The 24065-nt window shown below is 47.9% G+C and overlaps 1 protein-coding gene across 3 annotated transcripts in view; it reads right to left on the bottom strand.

The window, feature by feature from the left end:
• The window catches only part of DPYSL2 (dihydropyrimidinase like 2), a 139472-nt gene that overhangs the window by 53650 nt on the left and 61757 nt on the right, over positions 1-24065 (bottom strand). For all 3 annotated transcript variants that reach the window (XM_010347762.3, XM_003937192.4, XM_039461039.2), the window contains exon 3: positions 22886-23070. In XM_010347762.3, the coding sequence (XP_010346064.2) occupies positions 22886-23070 (185 nt within the window). The remainder of the gene's footprint in view (positions 1-22885; positions 23071-24065) is intronic.

Raw genomic sequence — 24065 nt, 5'->3', positions numbered from 1 at the left:
TGGGTCTTTTTTGTCCCCAGTTGATTAGTAAGACTATCAATAAAAGCCAATGTATCTGAACAAGAAGGTTTAAGGCTGATAAGGGACCTGTTGTTCAGGGAGCTTTTAATTACTCTTTGTAACTGTGCGGACAGCTGGGAGTCCAGGGTCCACAAAGACGCCAGCCCAGCACCCCTGCAAACAAATGCAAATACTTCCTCACAGGTATTTCCTCTTCCTCTTCAGAAATGATGAGGGTAAGAGATAATAATCCAGAAGCAAAGTATCCCTCAAAGAGAACTTTTGTTTTTTATAAAATTCCTTTTCTAAGTACAAAAGTACTTCAATGCCAAAACCCTGGAACACCAGAAAGAATGGAGAAAAAAACACCAAATCTTCCATGACTCATCCAATCATCCAAAAGTAATCGCTATTACTGTTGATGTATGTCTAAACAATCTTTTTTCTATCTACTTATACACATACATTTTTTTTTTACAAAACTAGCATTACAATGTTATATTATGTGAATTATACTTCAGAAAAGCTGTTTTTTTAAAAAAAAATAGTATCAAATCAGACATAATGAAATCATAGCCTGCTTATTTCCATCAATATATTGTGAACAAGGTCATATTAATTTATGTTTTCACCAAGCACGGTGGCTCACACCTGTAATCCCAGCACTTTGAGGCCAAGATGGGCGGATCCCAAGGAGATCAAGACTATCCTGACTATGGCTAACACAGTGAAACCCCCTCTACTAAAAATACAAAAAAAAAATTAGCCAGGTGTGGTGGCACACATCTGTAGTCCCAGCTACTTGGGAGGCTGAGGCAGGAGAATCGCTTGAACTCAGGAGGCAGAGGTTGCAGCAAGCTGAGATGGAGCCATTGCACTCTAGCCTGGGTGACAGTGAGACTCTGTCTAAAAAAAAAAAAAAAAATAAGATTTTATATATACAATGTATGTACAATTTTTTTTTTCTTTTTGAGAGAGGATATTACTTTGTGAAGTTCAGAGGCAGGATCATAGCTCACTGCAGCCACAGCCTCAGCCTCAACCTGTCAGGCTCAAGCAATCCTTCCACCTCAGCCTCCCAAGTAGCTGGGACTACAGGCACATATAACCACGTCTAGGTAATTTTCAAATTTTTTGTAGAGACAGGTCTCCCCATGCTCTCCAGGCTGGTCTTGAAATCCTGGGCTCAAACGATCCTCCCATCTCAGTCTCCCAAAGTACTGGGATAACAGGTGTCAGGCCCTGCCCCACCGTGATTTTTTTTCTTTTTTTTTTTCTTTTTGAGATGAAGTCTTGCTCTGCGCTCTGTCACCTAGGCTTGAGTGCAGTGGTATCTCAAATCACTGCAACCTCCACTTCCCAGGTTCAAATGATTCTCCTGCTTCAGCCTCCCAAGTAGCTGGGACTACAGGCATGCACCACCATGCCTGGCTCATTTTTGTATTTTTAGTGGAGACGGGGTTTCACCATATTGGCTAGGCTGGTCTCGAACTCCTGAACTCAGGCAATTCACCCACCTCAGCCTCCCAAAGTGCTGGGATTACAGCATGAGGCACTGCATCCAGCCTCCACAATAAATTTTAATGACTATATGCTACTATTTTCTAGAGAGGTCCTTAATTTACTATGCTAGTTATTTATTTTGGTCATGTAGCTCATTTCCTGTTTTTCCTCATTATAAATAATGCTACAATTAACATCCTTAGAGTTAAATGTTTGCATGTAGATTACTCTGGGTCAAGGGGTATGAATTTTTTTGTTCACATTTTTTTGTTCACATATTTTTTTGGTGTGTGTGAGACGTAGTCTCGCGCTGTCACACCCACACTAGAGTGCAATGGTGAGATCTCGGCTCACTGCAACTTCTGCCTCCTGAGTTCAAGTGATTCTCCTGCCTTAGCCTTCCAAGTAGCTGGGATTACAGGTGCCCACCACCATGCCCAGCTAATTTTTTGCATTTTTAGTAGAGATGGTATTTCACTATGTTGTCCAGGCTGGCCTCGAACTCCTGACTCATGATCCGCCCGCCTCGGCCTCCCAAAGTGATGGGGTTCAGGTGTGAGTGACCTGCACCCAGGCTGTTTACACATTTTTAAATGTATTTATTATACTTTAAATTCTGTTGTACATGTGCAGGATGTGCAGGCTTGTCACATAGGTAGACACGTGCCATGGTGGCTTGCTGCATCCATCCCCACCGTCATCTACATTAGCTATTTCTCCTCCAGGAAGCCTTCCAGGCCCATCCAGATGGAAACTGGCCACTGGGTCTTTGGACCTGGCAGAATACTCATTGGCTTTCACCTGCTCCCTGGCATGACTTTTCAGGGCCCAATCACACCTCACTAGGCAAATCTGACCATCTGACTCCTCACCTAAACTCCACAAACATGCCACAAAGGACCTTCATTTAAGAACCATGCACTACAGTTGAAGAGGTGTTTTTTTTTTTTTTTTTTTTCCATCCAAATAGTTAAGAGTGCTTTTGCTTTAAAGGGTCTATTTTTTGGGAGAGGCTAGGGGGGCCCTTTAGGATGGAACTTAACACCGATTATGTGCCAGGCAGTGCTCAGTACTTTGTATATTCAACCAAATTTAAGCTGCAGAGTAACCCTGAAGTTGTATTACGAATCAGAAAACTGTGGTGCGGAATTACCATATGATGCAGCAATCCCACTTTTGGGCATACATCCAAGAGTTGAATAGATATGTGCACACCCATGTTCATAGCACAATTATTCACAATAGCCAAAAGGTGAAGCAGCCCACGTATCTATCAATCACTGGATGAACAGATAAACAGAATATGTTCTATCTACACAATGAACTATTATCCATAAGCAAAGGGAATTCTGACACATGGGTGAACCCTGAGGCCATGCTGTGATGTTACATGCATATCTACTTCTATGAAGTTCCTAGAAGTCAAATCCACAGAAACAAGTAGAATAGAATGGGGGCCACCAGGGGCTAGGGAAAGGTGTGAATGGGGAGTTAGTGTGTAATGGGAACGGTTGCTAAGGGTTGATGACACAGTTCTGGAGACAGGCCACGGTGATGACTCCACAACAATGTCAATACACTTAATGCCACTGAACTGCCCACTCGATAACGGTTCGAGGGGTAACATTCACCTTATGCGTGTTACCACTATCAAATAAAATAGAATGCCAGCCTGGCCAATATGGTGAAACCCCGTCTCTACTAAAAAGACAAAAATTAGCCAGGTGCGGTGGTGTGCGCCTAGCTTCTCAGCTACTAGGCTGAGGCAGGAGAATCGTTTTAACCCAGGAGGCAGAGGTTGCAGTGAGTCCAGATCTTGCCACTGTACTCCAGCCTGGTGACAGAGAGAGAATCCATCTCAAAAAATAATAATACAAATAAAGAAGAATGAAAGAAAACTGTGGCTCTGAGAAATGAAAAGTCACTTGCCTGGCTAGCAAGCCAGGAAGGTAGAACTCAAATACCCTATAGCTAAATTCACAGTTTAATGGGTCTTCGCCAGCCTCCCTCCTCCACCCTGCCTCCCAAGGCGGGTCCGTGCCTCTGACACTCCTCCCACTCCTGAAGATCAGCCCTCAGGTAACAAAGGCTTTACTGGCAATGGCCGGGTCCTGCTCCACTCAGTGGGAAGTCTCCTCTCCCCTGATCTCCGGCAGCACCTCCACCAGCCTTGCCTGCTGGGCCCACACGCAGCAGTATCTGTGAGAAGACTGGCTGATTTTCTTACCAGTTTTATATGGGATAATTTTCACAGCAAACCAAGAGCAAGAGATTGGAGAGGAGCTGAGAAATAGATGCCAGTGGCTCATCTTCAATTGCAGGGAGCAATGAATAAGCAGGAGCCCCTCATGCCCCACCAACAGGATGACACCTGTAGGCACCAGGCCCTTCCCCTCAGCCTCCCCAACAATTCACTTGTAAATTCTAAAATATGACAGACTATCATCTACCAAACTCTTCTGCACACCTCTCTCTCCTGGGTGGACACTCCCTTCTCCTCCCCACCCCACGGGTAAAATTCATCTCAGGGTCACATTTGGGCCAGCTTTCAAGGGTCAGCTCACACAGGACCAATTGGCTGAAGCCTCTCCTGGCTCTCCCAGGCAGATTTCAAAGATTTCTCTTCTGCACTCCACTGGAACTTTAGTACAACAATCTTCACATTTCAGTTTTATCTTTTCTTTTTAGGTCTCCCCAATAGACAAGAAGTTCTTTGCAAAGAAGGACCTTATCTGTATTTCTAATGCCCAGGTCAGCACCTGCCAGATGGCCAATGTCAGCCGAATGGATGAATAAATCAATGAATGAATGAATGAATAGGTGAATGAATACACCAACAGGGTTTTCTTAGCAAGAGAAACCATAACACGAATTCACTCTGTTTAAACAAACCAAAGGCTATGATGGTGCCGTGAAGGTGACCACATCCTTTCTCCCTGACACCCCTACATCAGGCCACATCACTGCAGTCTCTGGTGTCTAGCACAATATTCTTCGTTCTTGGTTCTAGGAGGGGCCATCTCATCGCTGTTACATCCAAAACATGCAAAAGCAAGGAGGAAGTCACCCTGAATCCAGCACACGTAAGGGAACCACGCTTAACACCTGAAGTTCCGACGACAGAGGGACCAGGAACGTACCAAGCAGGATGAGTGCGGGCCCCAGAGCCAGATGACCAGGCTCTGCGTCCTCATTCAGCCTCGCACTAGTTGAGTAAGTCCCTCAGCCCCTCCCTTCTGCGATGCCCTCATGGGGGACATTGCCCACCCTGTTTTACAGAGTGAGGGTAGCATCCAAGGAGGGGGAAGCTGTGAGCAACGGGTCCTACAAACTACAAACATAGAAGGAAACTACCCTTCTGATTCCTCTGCTCTCTGGAGGTCAGGGGCAGGGGGAGTCTCTATCAGCAGCAGGAATGGCTGGCACTAGAGATGCCAGGTCATGGCTGAGTGCCTGGACCCAGCAGGCTATGTGCTGTCAGAAGGGTGACAGCGGAGGAAGACACTAAAAGGGCCTCTGCCAAGCTCCCTCCCCGGCATGGAACCACCGACCTGCCCATCTCATCATAAAGCAGAAAGAAGGAGGCTCACAAAAGGGAGGGAAACAACTTAAAGTCAGCCACGCGGTTAGATCAGAGCAAATCTGGAGGAATGGTACCAGGCTCAGGAGAACTGAGGTAGCCATTCCAGCCAGCCACAAACGGTGAGCCCCAGAGGGAGGGCTCAAGGGGTCCCCAGTGGGGAGAGCTGAGAGGCCTGCCTTTCTGGGGACCCCAGGTTGCAGGTACTGTCTCATCTCTGTGAACATCTTTGTACACGCCACACCAGACACGCCAGCACAGGGTAGTGAAAACACACTCAGAAAAACTTCTGACATCACAGGTCAAGATAAACGTGACTAAGAGTCAGTGAATGAGTGCACTGGTCTCAAAATAAAGCCTAAAATCCAAACCACGATGACACAGCGCCTCACACCCACTCACATGGCGATAATCAAAACGACGGACAATAAGAAGTGTTGGCAAGGACAGGAAGAAACCAAAGCCCTCCCACGCTGCTGGTGGGAGTGTAAAATAGCACAACCACTTTGGGAAACAGTCTGGCTGTTGCTCAGAAAGTTAAACTATTTGCCAGTAACATGGCCCAAAAAAAAAAGTCAAACATAGAGTGACCACATGACCCCACAATTCCACTCCTGGGTATATATCCAAGAGAACAGAAAACATATGTCCACACAAAAGCTTGTCCACAAATGTACATTATTCATGCACAATAGCCAAAAAAGTGGACACAACTCAAACACCATCCATTGACGAACGGGCAAACAAAATGTGGTCTACCCATAAATGTAATATTACTCGGCCCTAAGAGGCATGAAGTATTGATACATATTACAACTTGGATAAACCTTGAAAACATATGCTAAAGGAAAGGAGATAGATGCAAAAAGCCATATATGTATTATTCCATTTATATGAGAAGTCCAGAACAGACGACTCTATAGAGACACGGTAGTGGTTGCCAGGGGCTGGGGGTGCAAGGGGAGAGGTGGGGAACGGGGGGTGGGTAGCTGCTGACTGGTAGGATTTCTTTCTGGGGTGGTAAGTTTGGAAATTAGCTGGTAGCGATGGCTCCACGATTCTGTGAATATACTAAAAATCACTGAGCATATCATACACTTTCGGAGAGTGAATCTAAGGGTATACAAATCGTTATCTAAAATTTTTTTAAGGATTTTTATGTATCCAATTTATTGAGACAGGGTCTGGGCTCCATTACCCATGCTGGAGTGCAGTAGTGCGATCACGAATTTTTACAGTCAATATACTCATGCAAGCTAACATAAAAGAATGAGAAAAAGAGAGGAGGAAAGAAAGAGGAAAGGAGGCGGGAGGGGAGGGGAGGGGAGGGGAGGGGAGGGGACGGCAGGGGAGGGGAAGGGAGGGGAGGGGAGGGGAGGGGAGGGGAGGGGAGGGCAGGGGAGGGGAGGGCAGGGGAAGGGAAGGGAGGGGAGGGGAGGGGAGGGGAGGGGAGGGGAGGGGAAGGGAGGGGGATACTCTTACTCAGACATTTTCTTTCTTTGAAAATCCCTTATGACACTTCTAAGGAGAAACAAGTATAGTATATCCTTTGGAAATTACCTTCAAGACAAAGAGGAGAAGAAAGGGCCAAGCCAATACATGAAGAAGGAAAACAACCAGAAAAAAAAGACATTTCAGACACAATCCCAGACAGAAATCCTGTGAGTCACTAGAGGCCACCTTTACCTGCCAGAGGGACCACAAAAATAGGGGGTTTCTGTCCAGGAGGCAGGAATGTTCAGCAAAACACAGCTCCTGAATCATCCACCTCTCTCAGAACCAAGACAAAAAAGTTCAAAAGCCTACCAGCCACAGGACCCAGGAAATACAGCAGAGTGGGAACTTTCCCCCTCTACATAAAAGACCCTATTTCTTTTCGACACATCGGCTTCTCCAGTCCATCTTTCATTAACAGGCCTTGCCATGGAATGAAAACTCACGTTTCAGCACTAAGATGGACAGGAGACCTTCTCCAGCTTTTCTCTGAAAAGTGAGCTTTTCCACAGAGAGCGGCCTTCACAAGAATGGTACTCAGGCTGAGTGTGAGCTAAGTTTACATGCACGACACTCGCACAGCTAAAAAAAAGCCCCACTGTGGGGAAAAAGTACAGAAGCAGCGTCCATCCTGCCCCAGTGCGACCTCCCTTTCTGGGCTTGCATCCCCCCCCCCACCCCCCTGCAAAATGAAAGAAAGATAGCAATAAACAAGGTGTAAGTGTCAAACCCCACCCTCACCTGGAGCTTGTAATCAGGCGTCAGGCTCCCATCCGCCCCCAAGGGAACTGAGGGATTTTGGTGTTAACTTCAACCTACCCTGTGAGCCCATCTTTATTTCAAAATACTCTGTGCTATAAGCTAAAGCGGGAAAATGATCAAATGCCTCAAATCTCCCCTAAGCATGGGCTGTGCCTGGGGAGAGAGATGCTCACCAGGGTGGGGGCACATCAGGTGTTTCCTGGTGACTTCTGCCGGCACTGACATTCTAGCATTAAGTACAGCAACATGAATCTTCCTTTTGTAAGACGGATGGAAAGTATGTTTTCATAGAGCAGGTGGGGAAAAGAACCCTTTAAAAACAACAGAGCTGGCCAAGCATGGTGGTTCATGCCTGTAATCCCAGCACTTCGGGAGACCGAGGTGGGTGGATCACCTGAGGTTGGGAGTTCGAGACCAGCCTGACCAACATGAAAAAAACCCATCTCTTAAAAAAAAAACAAAAAGACAAAAAAAAAAAAACAGAGCTGAATAGACTTAGCAAGAAAAGAAATTCAGGAGACAGCAAGGAGGAGCCTCTAAAACATCCACAGAAAAATAAACTATTTCACAGCAATGCTGACTATTTTAATTGATTCTTGATGACAGAAGCACAGGAGAAGAGGTACATGATGCAATGTCACGGTTGCTGAAGGCAACTGCCACAAAACAAATTTAGCCCTTTGAATACCCCAGTGGCCACGCATCATTACAAAAAGTTTCAACTGTCAGGAGCAAAACTGGGGTGAAGGGGCTACTCCGCAACACATGTAACTTGTCCAAGCCCTGCCACGGCCACCACCTCCCTGAATCCTCAAAGCAACCCTATCAGGCAAGACACACTGATCCAGGCACTCTGACAATGGAGAAAACCAGGACCAAGCTGTGGGGCACCGAGCCTGAGCTAACAAGCAGCAGAGTCAGGACCGGCATGAAGGTCTCCCGACTCCCAGCTCCGTGAAGACGCATCATCAAGACTGGGCCTCAAATTCTTTCCATTACACCTCATGTTTCTCCCTGGATTATCTCCATAAAGGAGAAAAACAATATCCAGAACACAATTCCAACTTGGAGAAATGGTCTGATTTTCCTTGTCTCTGTCCCTCCTCAAAAAAACAAAAAAGAAAAAAAGAAAAATGCCATCTGCCCGTGGTGCTTCCCAAGCAGACATGGGAGGTGCTGAGCCTAATGAACCTCACGGAAGCCCATGCCAAAGCGATTCAGAGACATGCAAAAGATGAGAGCCAGGCAAGGGCAAGACGACCTCGGAGTGGCCTGCGTGACAGAAATCAGCTCAATCTGGCTGTATGGAAGAAGGCTCCCGGGCCTCCCAGAAGAGGGATTAAGTTCAGCCGATGAACGCATGGCATCAGTTACTCCTCTCGATTGCTCTCCAAATCACCCTCTGGGAGGCAAGGGGAAATCTAGGGCATCTATCCAGGGCTTCTGCAGGAGACAAGAGATACCCAATATACCACCGTCTTGGTGAGCATCTCCCATGCTGGGTGCGGCCTCCCACTTCGTGGGAGATATATGATATCTGATCATTTTCTCCCTGTGTATTACAGAAAAAGCACTTTTAAATAACAAGTGGATGGAAGGGCAGGGTAAAACTTGAACACCAAAATCTTTCTGTTCTTTGGGGATGGATAGGAGCCCTGTACCCAAGGGCAAACTCGAGGTGGGTGCTGTGTCTGGGAATGCTGTAAAGTGCCTGCCATGAGGCTGGGCACAAAGCAGCTTTCACAAACAGGCTAACTGCTGCAAAGCAAACATTCCTCTCGCATTCTGGGATCTGTAAGTGCCACTGCCCCAGAGCTTGGATTGGAATCCCAGCCCTCACACTTGCAGGCTCTGTGGCTTCAGGCAAGTCACCTGAGATCTCTGGACTTCCCGTTTCTTCATTTATAACAGGAGGATAAGCCCATCTATCTTCACGGCTGATGGAAGGCATTTGAAACAGTGTACACAGGGCTTGCTTGGCACAAACTCCTAGTAAATGATAACAATTATCTGTTCCCTCTGAACAACTCACTTTCTTCTAACCATCTCTTATGAAAAGAACGGAATCACACCCCTCCTGCCCATGACTCCCAGCAGGTCTGTGGAGAGGTCCAGAGAGCAACTGCTAGGGTCACCCCCTTTCCCAAGCTCATCGAAGGGCAAGGGGATTCAACACGTGTCCTTTAGAGTGATGGATGCTTGGGTTTACTTAGGGCAGCCCTGGTTTGCACTGCGGTCCTGGAATCATTATTGGTAGAATATAGAAGTATATTCATTTGGACAAGAACCTGAACGTTCACCCTCCAAAGAGAGCTGAAGCCTCACCTCACTGTGTAAAGTGACATAACACCACGCCACCAATGCTGTGCCCAAGCTATGAATCTCTGCCTGCTTTCCACTTAAAACTCCGAAGCTAAAGTTGCATTTCCTCCAAAAGATTAGGTCCTCCCTCCCTTGCTGGGCTCAGAGTGGGCTCCAAAATATCTGTCAAGGCCTCAGGGACACAGTTTCCTCACTAAACTCTCTCCTTGCTTTAAGGATGGACCCGTCCTGCCTGCTTTTTTTATCTCCTGTGATTTCTGCAGCTAATGAGCTAAGGCACATAATAAACAGCAATTAGAAAAAAACTCCCAGCTGAAGCAAAGAGGCATGAGATGTGCCTGTCCACACAAAGGAGTTGCTCACCTCTGCCAGAACTAGCTAACAACGGCTCTTCCCTTTGCTTTCGGTTCTGCTGGGTCCATGCTATGCCTTGGTTTGACACCACAAAAGAGGAAGGAGCCACCAGCCACACCCGGCTGGAGAGGAGAGAGCTCTGCCCTCTGCCAGGCCTCTCCCACTCGGCACTGCTGGGCACGGCAGGCCCTACATGACTAAATGCTTCCTTAGCCGAAACACCCACTGGGGAAGAATTTGTCACCAACGCTTCCAGCAGCACAACCCTGCAGCCCTGCCTGGAAGCTCAGCCAACTACAGGGCTGGGGGTAAGAAGGTGGAGGTCTGGTTCAGTGAGGAATGCAAGCCCCCCAGCAGACAATGCAAGGAATCCACCATGAAAAACAGAGGGGCTTGAATTCAACAGCACAGCAGTGACACTTATAAAGTTGGCCCCATTTGAATTATAAAAAAGGCTGCAAATTCGGGGCTAGCAAGATTTACTGATTTGATGGGCTGTTTTCTGGGGGACACTGCTTTACATCTGCAGGGCCAGATGTGTTGTCAAGAAAATTTAGGCTCCAAACTCTCCAGAGATTATTTGCAGGAGGAGAAAAAAAGTGAAAAGTACAATTTTTATTTTCTTGCATAAGAAGTCTTCTTACAGGATTATAAGCCCTATAAACTGAATTATACTCTTTTTTTTAAAGATGGGGTCTCACTGTCTCCCAGACTAGAGTGCAGTGGCACAACCATAGCTAACTACACCCTCAAACTCTGGGGCTCAAGCAGTCCTTCCACCTCAGCCTTCAGAACAGCTGGGACTACAGGTATGTGCCACCACGCCCAGCTAATTTTTTATTTTTATTTTATTTAGTTAGTTAGTTAGTTTGGTAGAGACAAGGCTTCACTTTGCTGCCCAGGCTGGTCTTGAACTCCTGGCTTCAAGTGATTCTCCTACCTCAGTCTCCCAAAGTGCTGGGATTAAAGGCCTAAGCCACCGTGCCTAGCCAATAAGAGAGCTTCTTATACAAAGTTGTTTTTCCTGCTGTGTTCAAAACACAAACTCATGTACATGAGCCTGAAGTTGAAACAATCCTTGAGACCTCTTCCTGATCTCACGAAGTGACAGTGAAGTGAGATAACCCATCTGGAATCAGGTGGCATGCAACTACCTCTTTGATACAGGAGAGATGAACAGACAAATGATCAACTGACAGATTAAACAGAGAATAGAGGTATACAGATAGTCGAGAAAGATGATCGATTAATGATAGATTAGAATAAATAAAATAGATAAATGATAATAGATATAGATTAGAGATGATGGATTAAATAGAGATGGCAGATAAGTACAGACAGATATCAAAGTAGCCATAGACTAGATAGATATAGATCAATATATAGATTAGATAAATGATAGGTAGTTAGGGAAATAGATGGTAGATTTGATTATTTCATAAGCTTCTGGAGGCCACCTGGCTATAGAATTCACCTATCCCAGGTCATGCTAGATGAATATAAATGAATGAATAGATAGATAAAAAGATAGATGGATGGATAGATGGATGATAGAGATAGATGACAGAAAGATAAAGATGGATATAGACAGATGTGAGCGAGAGGGAGATCTTTTCAAACGTGTTCCAAAAGTGTTACAATGATTACTTTTAAATAGTATGGCACAAAAATAACCTCACTTTTTACAAAGCCCTAAGAAACAGGAATTGGTTGTCTCCATTTTACAGATGTGGAAATAGACATCTGGAAACACATTAGGATTATCACACTCAAACAGAAAGCACCAGAAAGGGAAGTAACACTTAGATCTGATTCTTAGAACACTCCCATCCCTGTCCTGTCGAGTTACTCACAGTCCCATCCTCTGAAGCCTGGTCCAATAAACTGTGCCCAGCTGTGGGAGGGGGTTGGGAAGGAGGTGAATGGCTGCCTTAAGAGTCTGTGATTCTGGCCGGGCACGGTGGCTCACGCCTGTAATCCCAGCACTTTGGAAGGCCAAGGCGGGTGGATCACGAGGTCAAGAGATCGAGATCATCCTGGTCAACATGGTGAAACCCCGTCTCTACTAAAAATATAAAAAATTAGCTGGGCATGGTGGCATGTGCCTGTAATCCCAGCTACGCAGGAGGCTGAGGCAGGAGAATTGCCTGAACCCAGGAGGTGGAGGTTGCGGTGAGCCGAGATCGCGCCATTGCACTCCAGCCTGGGTAACAAGAGCAAAACTCTGTCTCAAAAAAAAAGAGTCTGTGATTCTATGTTATTATCAGGCCCTTTTGATTTTTGTCTCACAGGCTCCCCACAAGGCAAGATTCCAGTCCTGACCTATCATTAGCGGGTGATTAGGTCATAAACACTACAGATTCAACCTAAAGGCAGTAGGGTTTTCTCAGGGAACCAGCACAGCAGGTGGCCACAGGCTGGGGACAGCAGCCTGCATTCCAGTTCTGCTCTGCCCCCAGCACCCACCCTGTCCTGCTCATTATCACCTACTCCAAGTCCTAACCAGGGAATTTGCCAAGTAAAGCCTCCCTGAACACCAAGGACAGCAACCGGAAGGAGGCTCTTTCTGGTGACAATTAGCTCAGCCCCTCTGTGGTTAAGCTTCTGGGGAGTATCTAACTCTGGCATCCACCCAGGCCAGGCCACAACGGTGTGATCCCAGTCCGTTGGTGAAGAGGACAGGACAGAGCAGGAAACAGGGGGCTGAGGGCAGTTCTGGGTTTTGGAAGATCTTGGCAGACATTCATTCAGTTTCAACAGAAATCCAACTATCAGAACAAGCGCTGAGACCCCTGATTCTTTATCCCAGCTATCACCTTGCGGCTTTCAGAACGACCAATGCCAGGCCCACCTAGAACAATTCAGTCAGAAGGTCTGGTCTCTGCACTTTGTTAGAAACTCCCCAGGGGATTCTAATGTGCAGTCAAGGTTTTTAAACCACTGCCCTAGCTTAAAGCAAAATTCCCTTAACTGGACAGCAGCCTCAGCCGCCCCGACCCAACCCCACAGCAGAATCCCCTCTGTCATTAGGGGAACCCTTAGTCATATTCAGAGACAGCTACCTCCCAAATGGGTTAACCAGAAAGAACTCTAATTTCTACTCACTGTCACTCGCCTTTATCATTACCCATGGCAGTTAAGACACTCTGAAAGCAAGGAATTTGGGCAAATGGCTTCACCCAACAATCACTGCGAGTCAGAGACAGAACCCTCAAAACCCAAAGAAATCAGTAATCACTCCTTAAGAAGAAAGAGAAAGGTCAGCTTGGAGAGGAAAAGGAGAAAAAAGGGGGAAATGGCCTTAATGGGTGATTTAGGGTCAGAGCCGTGGATGGTTAAGTCAGAAAACACAAATCCCTTGGCCACCCACAGTCAATTTTCCCTTTAAAACTACTGAACTAGCCAGGCATGGTGGTACACGCCTGTAATCCCAACAGTTTGGGAGGCTGAGGCGGGTGATCACCTCAGGTCAGGAATTCACAACCAGCCTGACTAACATGGTGAAACCCCGTCTCTACTAAACACAAAAAAATTAGCTGGGCGTGGTGGTGCATGCCTGTAAGCTGAGCTACTTGGGAGGCTGAGACAGGAGAATCGCTTGTGACTGGGAGGTGTGAGGGTGCGGTGAGCCTGGGCAACAAGAGCAAAACTCCATCTCAAAAGAAACAAAAACAAAAAGCTAACGTAACGAACAGGCACAGTGGCTCATGACTGTAATCCCAGCATTTTGGGAGGCCAAGGCAGGAGGATCAGTTGAGGCCAGGAGTTCAAGACCAGCCTGGGCAACACAGCAAGACCCCATCTCTACTAACAAATAAAAAATTAGCCGGTATAGTGTCGTACACCTACATTCTCAGCTACTGGGGCAAAAGTATTGTTTAAGCCTAGGGGTTCAAAGCTGCAGTGAGCTATGATTGCAACACTACACTACAGCCTGGGTAACAGTGAGATACCACCTCTAAAAAATAAATAAATACAACTTTCTGCACCATTAATTTTTTAAAGAAGGGTAGAAGGCTCACCTATTACGGGCTGTCATAAAAAGTTAAGAAAAGCAACCCAGCCGGGCACGGTGTTTCACCTTGTAATCCCAGCACTTTGGGAGGCTGAGGCGGGTGGATCACGAGGTCAAGAGATCGAGACCATCTTGGCCAACACCTGGTGAAACCCTGTCTCTACTAAAAATACAAAAAAAAAAAAAAAAATAGCTGGGCATGATGGTATACGCCTGTAGTCCCATCTACTCAGGAGGCTGACGGAGGAGAATTGCTTAAACCTGGGAGACAGAGGTTGCAGTGAGCCAAGATCGCGCCACTGCACTCCAGCCTGGCAGCAGACTGAGACTCCACCTCAAAAAGAAGAAAAGAGAGAAAGAAAGAAGAAAGAAAGAGAAGAAAGAGAAAAAAGAAAGAAAGAAAGAGAGAAAGAAAGAAAACCAAGCCAAACCTAGGCACGGAAAATGAAATGAAACAGGTGCTCTACCCTGGATCCTGTCCTGAGCAGAGAGAGATACATTAAATGAAACCCCTGAAAACGTACACAGTGTGGTTCGGCATTTTCTTAAGTGACTCTACGAGTACATGCCTGCTTACTAAACACCCTTTCCCCTACAACTCAACATGGAGGCTACACCAGGACCAGTCACATGGCAAGCTTTGCAAAGGAGGTGGACAAAGCGGGAGGCAGGGCCGGGATGGGGTGGTTTCCATCCTGTGCTTCCCCAGGCTCTGGGATTCCCAGAGGCAGAGGGGCGGCCATGGGGGGATGCCAAAGACAAAGTGGAGAGGATCTGGGCTCCATCACAGCCCACCCAGCACCCACCCACCACTCCGACCAGAGCAGCTCTGCCTTCAGCAGTCTCATGTCTCAGCAGAGGGGGATCCACACAAAGTTCCACATGACAAAGGGTTGCCCCGGTACAACAATGCAAAAGCTCTCCTGAGTGGAGAAGTCATGGGCCCAGCTCCCATCAGACTCTTTGGGTAGCTTCTTCAGCTGCCTGCACAGCCAGCTCCAGGCATGCAGGGCCTTAGAAAAATGGAAAGGACATGATCACTGTAATCAGAAGTCTGCCTAGCTCACTCGGCCAGGACACAAGACAAGGGCACCCTCAAACACAGGCGTGTTGTGGAAGCTCTCGTCTAGCATTGAGGAACCCTGAGATCCCACCACTGAATGCTTGACCCACATGTCTAAAGGTCAGGCCGATGCTGCTGGAGCCTGCAATTCACACTTGCCCCACCTCCAATCCCGGCTCCAGCTGTCAATCAGGCCAGCAGGATAGACAGGAAGTTCCCAATAGTCTGTACCAACCAGCTCCAGGGCAAGTCAGAGACGAGACTCCGGCCAACACCCAGTGCTGCGACTCTCCAGGCTCCATGTGCAACACCCACAGACAGGGTCAGCGCTGGGGTGAGGGCACCTGAAAGGGTGGAGGATCACCGCCCCAATGAGTCAGGCTTACTTCCAGCACCGTAACTGCCAGCTCCCAGGGCCAGGTGGGGGCAAGAAACCCTGGGACATTATGGTATCTGCCACAATGTCCACGAAACAGGGCCTAAACACCCACTCAGGGATGCCCCTGCTTCTGGAAGGGCCTAGAAGTCCCTAATCCCCCCAGCCTACCCAGCCTACCGGGCGAGGCCAACGCAATGACTCCCTTGGTGAGAAAAGCGTTTGGTGAAATGTGCATGCCGGCCCTTTGAGAAGAGCTGTGCTGTCTCTCAGGATGCACCCTCGTCCTTCCTCTCTCCTCCACTCTGCTCAGCACTAGACATCTGGAGATCAGCCCAAACTATGCCAAGGCGGAGGACGGATTCTTCCAGTCCAGCCATTGACGGCTGAGATTCACACAGTGACACCTGAGTAGGTCCAGGTCCCTGGCATCTGCTTGCAGAGGGTACCCGCATCCTTAGGGGAAATGTGTGACCTCAACCATGCTGGGACTGGAGACCAGGGGAGGAGCACAGAGAACCAGCCCACACCGACGGCCCATTGGATAACGTGGCTTTCTAATCGCCAGGCCACAGGCAGATTTTGTGGTGACAACTTTGGTCCTGGACTTTGAAACTTAGGTCTGATGTGGTCAGGCGTTTTTGTAAACACTTTCTAACCCGAGTCAAATGAGCACTGCAAAGGGAATAATTAAAGTATCAATTACAGACACATGCATATTACAGTGTGTGCATGCGTTCACACATGTGTACTCACCATCAGGAGGGAGCAACCCAAATGCCACATGGATGAACAAATGACAAGCCATGGATATACCGCAGTGACAACCGGGAGCCACGTCCCCGCAGGAAGCCACCTCGTCTTCCTCCCAGCCCTCCTGCCTCCATGGGAGGCTCGCTGAGAAGAGCCAGGACAAACCCAAGGCACTTGGGGAAATGACTGCTGGGTCCACCGTGGTGCTGGGCCATGTGATTTCTCCATGTCGTGACCCTCTGTACTTGGAAAGCAGGCTCTCCCGAAAGAAGACCAATGAAAGAGCTGCTGTCCCCACCCCCTTCTGAAGAACAGCCCAGACAGAGGGAGCTGTCCCATCCACAACTATAGGCCATGCCTGGGTTCTGGGCTTCCCCTTCCTGCCACCCTCCCCCACCAAGGCCAGAGCTGACCACAGGGACTCAGGGAGCTGGGGCTGCAGAAGGGGCCACTGCAGAGCAAGCGGCTGCTTTCATCAGCAGGAACACAGTCCACATCGGATACCTAAACCCTGCTCCCTCCTTGTGACACTAAGCCTCTTGGCATCACTCAGAGGAAGCAGAAAGTCCAGTCTCATTAGTGTACTCATTCATTCACTTAACCATTCATTCATTCATCCATTCACCTATGAGCATTAACAGAGTACCTCTGAGCAGTGAGGCTGCCCAGGCGGCAGGGAATAGGGAAATGTAAGAGACAGAGGGGCCTTGATTGAACCACATGCAAGGCTGAAAGACACCTGGGCTGTGGGATAAAAGCACAATGTTTGCCAAGGGGCCACACAGCAGCCACAGATTCCAGGAGGAGCTCTGTGCCTGGGGAAGACCCAGGCTGAGCCATCAAGGGGGACAAAGCTTCTGGAGGCAGGGAAAGAAAGGGAGGGCATCCCTGGCTGAGATGACAGTGTGAGTCTGGCCTGGGGCAGCAGGAATGGGCCATGTCGTGGAGGGTTCTGACACATGGGCTGATTCTCTGATCAAGAGGGAGTCACTGAAGGCTTCAGAAAAAGGCGGCGGCACAATGAGAGCTGTGCTCGAGAAACAGCCTGGCAAGAGGCAGGAGACCAGGGACATACAGCAAGACTCCTCAGAGGGCTGGGGCCAAAATCCAGGAAGAATTAACAAAGGCCGAATCCATGCAGGTAAAGGAAAGAGTGCAAGAGGTAACACAGAGATGAAAGCAACTCGAGGCAGCACAAGGACATGAAGATGCCACCAGCAGGACCTCAAAGGAGCCCTCTCCAGGACTGGGCACCAGAAAGGCGGCAGGGAGCAGGCGGGCAGTCTGACTGGGGACTATCAGATGGAGGTGCCTGATGCACATCCTGGGAGCCACAGCCAGAGGAGAAGTGACAAGGCTGGCGCTCAGGAGGGAGGGCCGTCTCCAGCACTGCGGCGGCGGCAGCTCCCCTCCTCCTCCCTGCTCGCATCCGATCCCCATCTCTGCTGTGTGATGCTGCCGAGGGACCAGAAAGCCTGTGGGTGTGTTGTGCCTGAGGTAGCACATCCTCTAGGGAAAGCCTCGAGGTCATGTGAGCAGAAAGGGCATTCAGAGCGATGGCTCCCAAGCCTAGGAGATCCAGAGTGTGCAGATCTGGCAGGGACCCCTGAAAGTCGTGCTTTCAAACAGCTCCTCAAGCATCAGATTCAAATACAGAGTCAAAAGACCCACCAGCAGATTCGCTACTTTAACCAGGTAGGGTGGGAACCAGGAAGCGGGATGTTTCAAGATGTAGCCCTCAGTTGCAACATGTAAAGCATGTCCACCAGCCACGCCCGCAGAACGCCTGAACTCAGTGAATGCTCAGATCAAGCGTCCAGCAGCTGGGGCCTATTTCTGCGGCTCTAGGGGAATGTAGAGCTCAGTGTGCAAGAGATGGGAGGGTGCCGGCACCCAGCAAGGATGGAAGGACAAGAGCTACCACGTGGGAGTGCTGACTACCAGGCAGATGCCGCTATGATGCCACCACAGTCCACCTTTGCCAAAACTTACCCCGTTTTGCAGATGAGGCCACTGAGGCTAACAGCAAAGGTGGCCCATGGCAGGCAGTGAGGCCCGTGTGTCAGAACCCTCCACGACATGGCAGTGAGAGCTACAGGCGTACATTCCACACCTGGACACCTGCACCGATGCACAGGGTAAGTATTGCAAAGTTGGCTTGGTGCCTCTGGCCTCAGTCTTCCCCTCTACAAAACAGAGGTAACTGGGCTGGGCACAGTGGCTCAAGCTTGGAATCCCAGCGCTTTGGGAGGCCTAGGTGGTAGATCATGAGGTCAGGAGTTCAAGACCAGCCTGGCCAATAAGATAAAACCCCCGTCTTCACAAAAAAATACAAAAAATTAGCCAGGTGTGGTAGTGCATGCCTATAATCCCAGCTACTCAGGAGGCTGAGTCAGGAGAGTCACTTGAATCTGGGAGACGGAGGCTACAGTGAGCTAAGACCACGCCATTGCATGCCAGCCTGGGCAACATAGCAAGACTCTGTCACAAAAAAAAAAAAAAAAAAAAAATAGATGTAACTGTTCCCAGCTGTTTCCTAGAAACTCTGGGTTCCTAAACTCGAATGACCATGAAGCCCCTGGGAACTCCATCGAGTTCTCCCCAAGCAGCAACACAGCCACCCCCGCAACCCCTGGGCCGGTCTGGATGCCGCCTGCAGAGGATGTCTGCAATCTCTGCCCACCCGCCACTGGATGGAAAGGGCAAAGGGCATTTCCCCTGCTCCATAGGGAGTCCTCCTCATAAAGATCCCATTGTGCAATTCTCAACAGCAGGCTCTGTTTAATGGCAATAATATTATCTTCTGCTGCTGACATGCCATCTCCTTTTTTAAACCGAGAATATTTGGCTGCATTCTCCTCGACATGCGGCGCCATTTCAGACAGAAAGGAGCCTCCAGGGCCTGTGACCTGGGAAACAGAGCCAGCAAAGAGGCACGTGAGGATTTACCTGTGAGGGCAGCTGATATGGTGACCTGGTCTGGAGAAGGCCAGGATGCCAGGAGGGTGGAGGGCATGCGGGCAGCGCAGAGGGGAGTTGGGAGGAAGAGGGAGATTTTCCTATTTTTGTACCAGTCCACTTTAATTGTTTCTTTCAGCAAGACTGGGCCTGTGAAGTTTTCGAAGTGCCCAAGCATTTCTCACTGGACTCAAGATGTTAAGTCAAAGAAAGCAGCAGGTCACAGGTGCCAATGAAGTGGCATTAAGCTACTTCTCCTTGCAAGGCCTCCTTCCCTGTGAAGCAAATCCCGGCCACTCACTCACTTGAAGCAATGCAGAAAGAATGACCAGCAAGCAGAAAAAGGAAAAAAAAAATCCTCAGTTCCTCATCTGCATTACCACCATTCCGTCCCCAAGGGAAAGGCAGGCTAGCAGAAATTCCACAGGGGTCAGTAACCATAGGTGGTTCCTTGCAAGAGTAGTTAATATTTTTCTTTCTCGGGCTATAAAAGCAATGGCATTTGGGGGTCACCATGCTAACCATACACTGCCACCTCTGATGACTTTTATTCCTTGAGCTTTGCTCAGTAGACCCCCTACCCTATAGCTGGATTGCATCACAGCCTCCTTGCAAATGCCATCGCATTCTGGCCAAGAAAGCAGAGTGGGCAGTCAAGCTGTTCCCTCCCCTTTCCGGACCACCTGCCCATAAGGCCATCTGCTGACTCTTCCCAGGTCCCTGGGCCAGGTGCAGCACTTGGAGAGGACGTCGCTCGTCCCTAAACAGAAGGAACCCACCTGGATGAATGGAAAGAAGGCCAGAGCCACTGAGGGGGAAGGCAAAAGAAAAAGTCAGAGGGGTGGCAAGAGGGCGAGGGAGTGTCAGCACTCCAGACTCCTAACTGCTGGCTGCAGGCATTTCCCCTCCAATGATAGATGACACTGACCATTCACTCCAGACTTTTTTTTTTTTTTTGAGATGGAGTCTCAGTCTGTTGTTTAGGATACAGTGCAGTGGTGTGATCTCAGTTCACTGAAACCTGTGCCTCCCGGGTCCAAAGGAAGGAAAGGAAGGAAAGAATCAAAAGCAACAGCAAAGGGCCAAAGCACAGGGTAAGCGTGTGGAGGGAAGAGGCAGATCCAGGAACGCAGGACAGGAGACAGTGGGCTGAGGCGTCTTACAAGTGTGAGAGAAAACACGGTCTTTCTGTATCTGCTGAGCAAACTGTACTTGATTAGAGGCAAAATCTCTCTGAGTTTCAGTGAGTGAGTTTCAGTGAATGGCCGAATGTAGAAGCCAGAAAGGACTTCCTGGGTCATCCAGTGCAAATCCCACACTGTGAAGATGCACAGCTACGGCACACAGTAGGGCAGGGACTGGAGGCCACACAGCAAGTCACTGTCAGAAGGGGACCAGCACTCCAGACTCCTAACCCCTGGCATATCCCCCTCCAGTGAGGGGTGTGTGTGTGTGTGTGTGTGTGTGTGTGTGTGTGTTTTATATATATGTGTATACATATATTTTATATATAAATATATTTTAATATATTCATATATATATATATATATATTTTTTGAGATGGAATCTCACTCTATTGCTCAGGATGGAGTGTAATGGTATGATCTCAGTTCACTGCAACCTCTGCCTCCCAGGTACAAAGATTCTCCTGCTTCAGCCTCCCGAGTAGCTGAGAGTCCAGGTCCACACCACCATACCTGGCTAATTCTTGTATATTTAGTAGAGTTGAGGTTTCACCATATTGGCCAGGCTAGTCTCAAACTCCTGACCTCAAGTGCTCCACCCACCTCAGTGTCTCAAAGTGCTGGCATTACAGGCATGAGCCACCACGCCCAGCCAGAAAAATATTGTTTATAATAGCCATTATAAACACTGACCCTCTGTGACCAATGCAGGGGCCTGCAGGGCTTCCCTCTGAACTCCAAACTGAGGCAGATGATCGATCATCCTGACTTGGCCTTCCCGGCTGACACCCAAACAGTCTAGGCTTCTCCAAGTTCAAGTGTTTCTCCACAGCCTGCCCTGGCGGAGAGGCAGAAATGCCCACAGCTGCCAGTGATTCCCCAGTAACTGACAAGGTGCAGGCTCTGCTCTCCCTAGGTCTGCGTAAAAGAACCCCCCCACACACACAACTCCAGAAAATGGCACCCACTAGGTTACAGGGCAACATGTGCAGCAAGACACAAGTCGCAAGGCTTACACTCGGAGGCTTTAATCAGTGGTGCCAAGAAAGCTGAAACAGGAGAGAGCTGTTCCTGATGTTTCAGACCCTGAAGACCAGGACAGAGAGAATCCAGAAGCTGAGTTGTAATTTAAAATGTAGGGGAACACGCCGGGCGAGGTGGCTCATGCCTCTAATCCCAGCACTTGGGGAGGCTGAGTTGGGCAGATCACAAGGTCAGGAGTTCAAGACCAGCCTGGCCAACATGGTGAAACCCCATCTTTACTAAAAATAGAAAAAATTAGCCGGGTATGATGGTGGCTGTCTGTAATCCCAGCTACACAAGAAGCTAAGGCAGCAGAATTGCTTGAACCCAAGAGGTGGAGGTTGCAGTGAGCTGAGATCGCACCACTGCACTCCAGCCTGGGTGACAGAGCAAGACTCCATCTCAGGGAAAAACAAAAACAAAAAACCATAAAAATGAAATAAAATGCAGGGAACTCAAATTAGGAGGGGAGGGCGGAGCAATATTCCTCTAGCTCAAGCAAGATAGAAAAGAAGCTTCCAGATAGACCCCAAAGCCACAGGTAAAAAGACCGCCGCCCAAAAAATAACTAGTAAGATAGGCTTTTCTACAGCAGAAATAGCTGAGTCTTTTCTACTTAGACCCTCTCCTCAACTGCAGTGCTAACTTTTCATATATGACAGACTCTATGTGGACTTTCACCCTTGCATAAAATCTATTTTTAAAAATGTGTATCTGACGGGCGACTGTGCAACTTGTCCACCTCCTCAAAAAACAAAATGGCATTTGTGAATAGGACAACCAGTAGGCATGCTGGAATCTGGCAGTTCACAAGCAAACTCTTAATACATGTGCTGTGTCCAGTGAGTACAGTTCAGATTTGGTTAAACAAAAAGCACAACCCCTTGGAGCAATACGTAAGCGGCACCCAGCTGTGGATGCCAGCAATTTTCATATCTAAAAGGCAACTGTTTCATCTGTGGGACCCCTCCAAGTAGGGCTGCGTGATTCCTTTTATGGTAAACCCAGCCTAGACAGTATCACCCCCTCTTGATTTCCGTATCAGAGGAACTGGAGTTCCTGGTTCAACATTTCATTTGCTGCACCCCATCCATTCTAAGAGGCACTCTTAGGAATTTTTCTGAAAATCACAATCAAATACTTATGCGAAATGGCTTAAAGTTGATGGTGTTGGAATGACTTCAAATGCGGTGTTTTTAAAACCAAATCACATTTGGGGGTCGAGAGAGAAAAGGCCACACAGAGAGAAAGCCAGAAGCCATTCATCTTATGGAAACTCCCTAGAACCATATTCTCCAGTTTAATGGGAGAACTTAAAATTTGACAGAAAGTGAGCACAAATAAATCAGACAAATGGGTAATACACCCTCCCCCCCTTATTTGGTAGATAAGTGGCTCAGGACAGCAACTTTTAGAAGAAAAGAATCAAACAACACAGACTTATTTGCAAACTCTCACATTTCCTAAGCACTACAATGATGGTTTTTAAGCTTCTTACTGATCATGGTGGTTCCCCCAGCCAGGGCCGCCTTGGTTCCTTGGAAGAAATCATCAGCAGACGTCATTCCCTGGTCAGGCATCTGGAAACGAGTGTGAACATCAATTCCTCCGGGGATCACCATCCGGGAGTGGGCCTCGATGGTCTTCACCCCTCCTGGCACAATCAGATTTTCTCCTATTTGCCTAAACAAACAAGGTTGGTGAAAAGGGTTATAAATGGAACATGGACTCAAATAGGGCATGGCAGCTACTTTCACTAACCTATAAACCATCCTCCACTCTGTATGGGCGCTTCAGATCATCGTTATGATTCATAATAACAACACTCTCCACTCCTACCCCACAGCAAGAGGCAATGCAGAGTATATTAGAAAGCAAAAGTCAAATAAGGCATCACTTGGCCCCACTCACAGAGGTTTTGTCCCCAAGAAACCCCCCAAGATCAAATGATAAGGCCCCACGACATTTCTAAAAACTGTCATTAAACTCCCTTTACAACATCTACAATTGAGCTAATTATCCTATAGCAATTTTCTCCAGATCTGGCTGTACTTTACATTTATTTTTACCATATCCTTTTCACCAGAGGGGAAATAGGGGTGAAAGGGTGGGGAAGAACAAAACAAAGCCAAAAAAAAAAAAAAAAGTGAACACTCTGATTGCAATGATTTAAAATTTCGGAAGCATGTGTTCAGTCATTCAGATAATGAAAAAGCTAACAGCTGGAATATAATGAAAAAGGCAGAAAATGTATATTTATTATGTTGGGGGACACGATTCTTTTCCAATTTTTAAAAAATATTTTTACATCTTTCTACCAATTTTTTAAAGAGAATATTAATCAAGGAGGAATTGATAAAGTTCTAATTAGCGATGAGTAAAAATAGCGCACAGGCCTGCACACTTCTGGGCCAGTGTCGTTCAACCAGGCCGCATCGTGCCGCCTTATAATTGAGGGAAAATGGAACATGAAAGTCCTGGCATTTGAGAGCCTGGAGCTGAGACTGTCACAGCAAACACACATGGAGAAAACATTAAACGTGGAAATGTTAAAATCTATTTTAGGTTCATAAATCAGGGTGTGAGCTTCCAGGCAACAGGCACAGCCACTCCAGTTTTCCACTCCTCTGGACTGGTTTACAGCTATCCCTTGATGAATGCTGCTTATTTAAAAGCTG

The sequence above is a fragment of the Saimiri boliviensis genome, chromosome 13, assembly GCF_048565385.1.
Source record: "Saimiri boliviensis isolate mSaiBol1 chromosome 13, mSaiBol1.pri, whole genome shotgun sequence".
NCBI lineage: Eukaryota > Metazoa > Chordata > Mammalia > Primates > Cebidae > Saimiri > Saimiri boliviensis.
The sequence above is the reverse complement of the archived record's forward strand: the minus strand, read 5'-3'. Positions and strand labels throughout refer to the sequence as shown.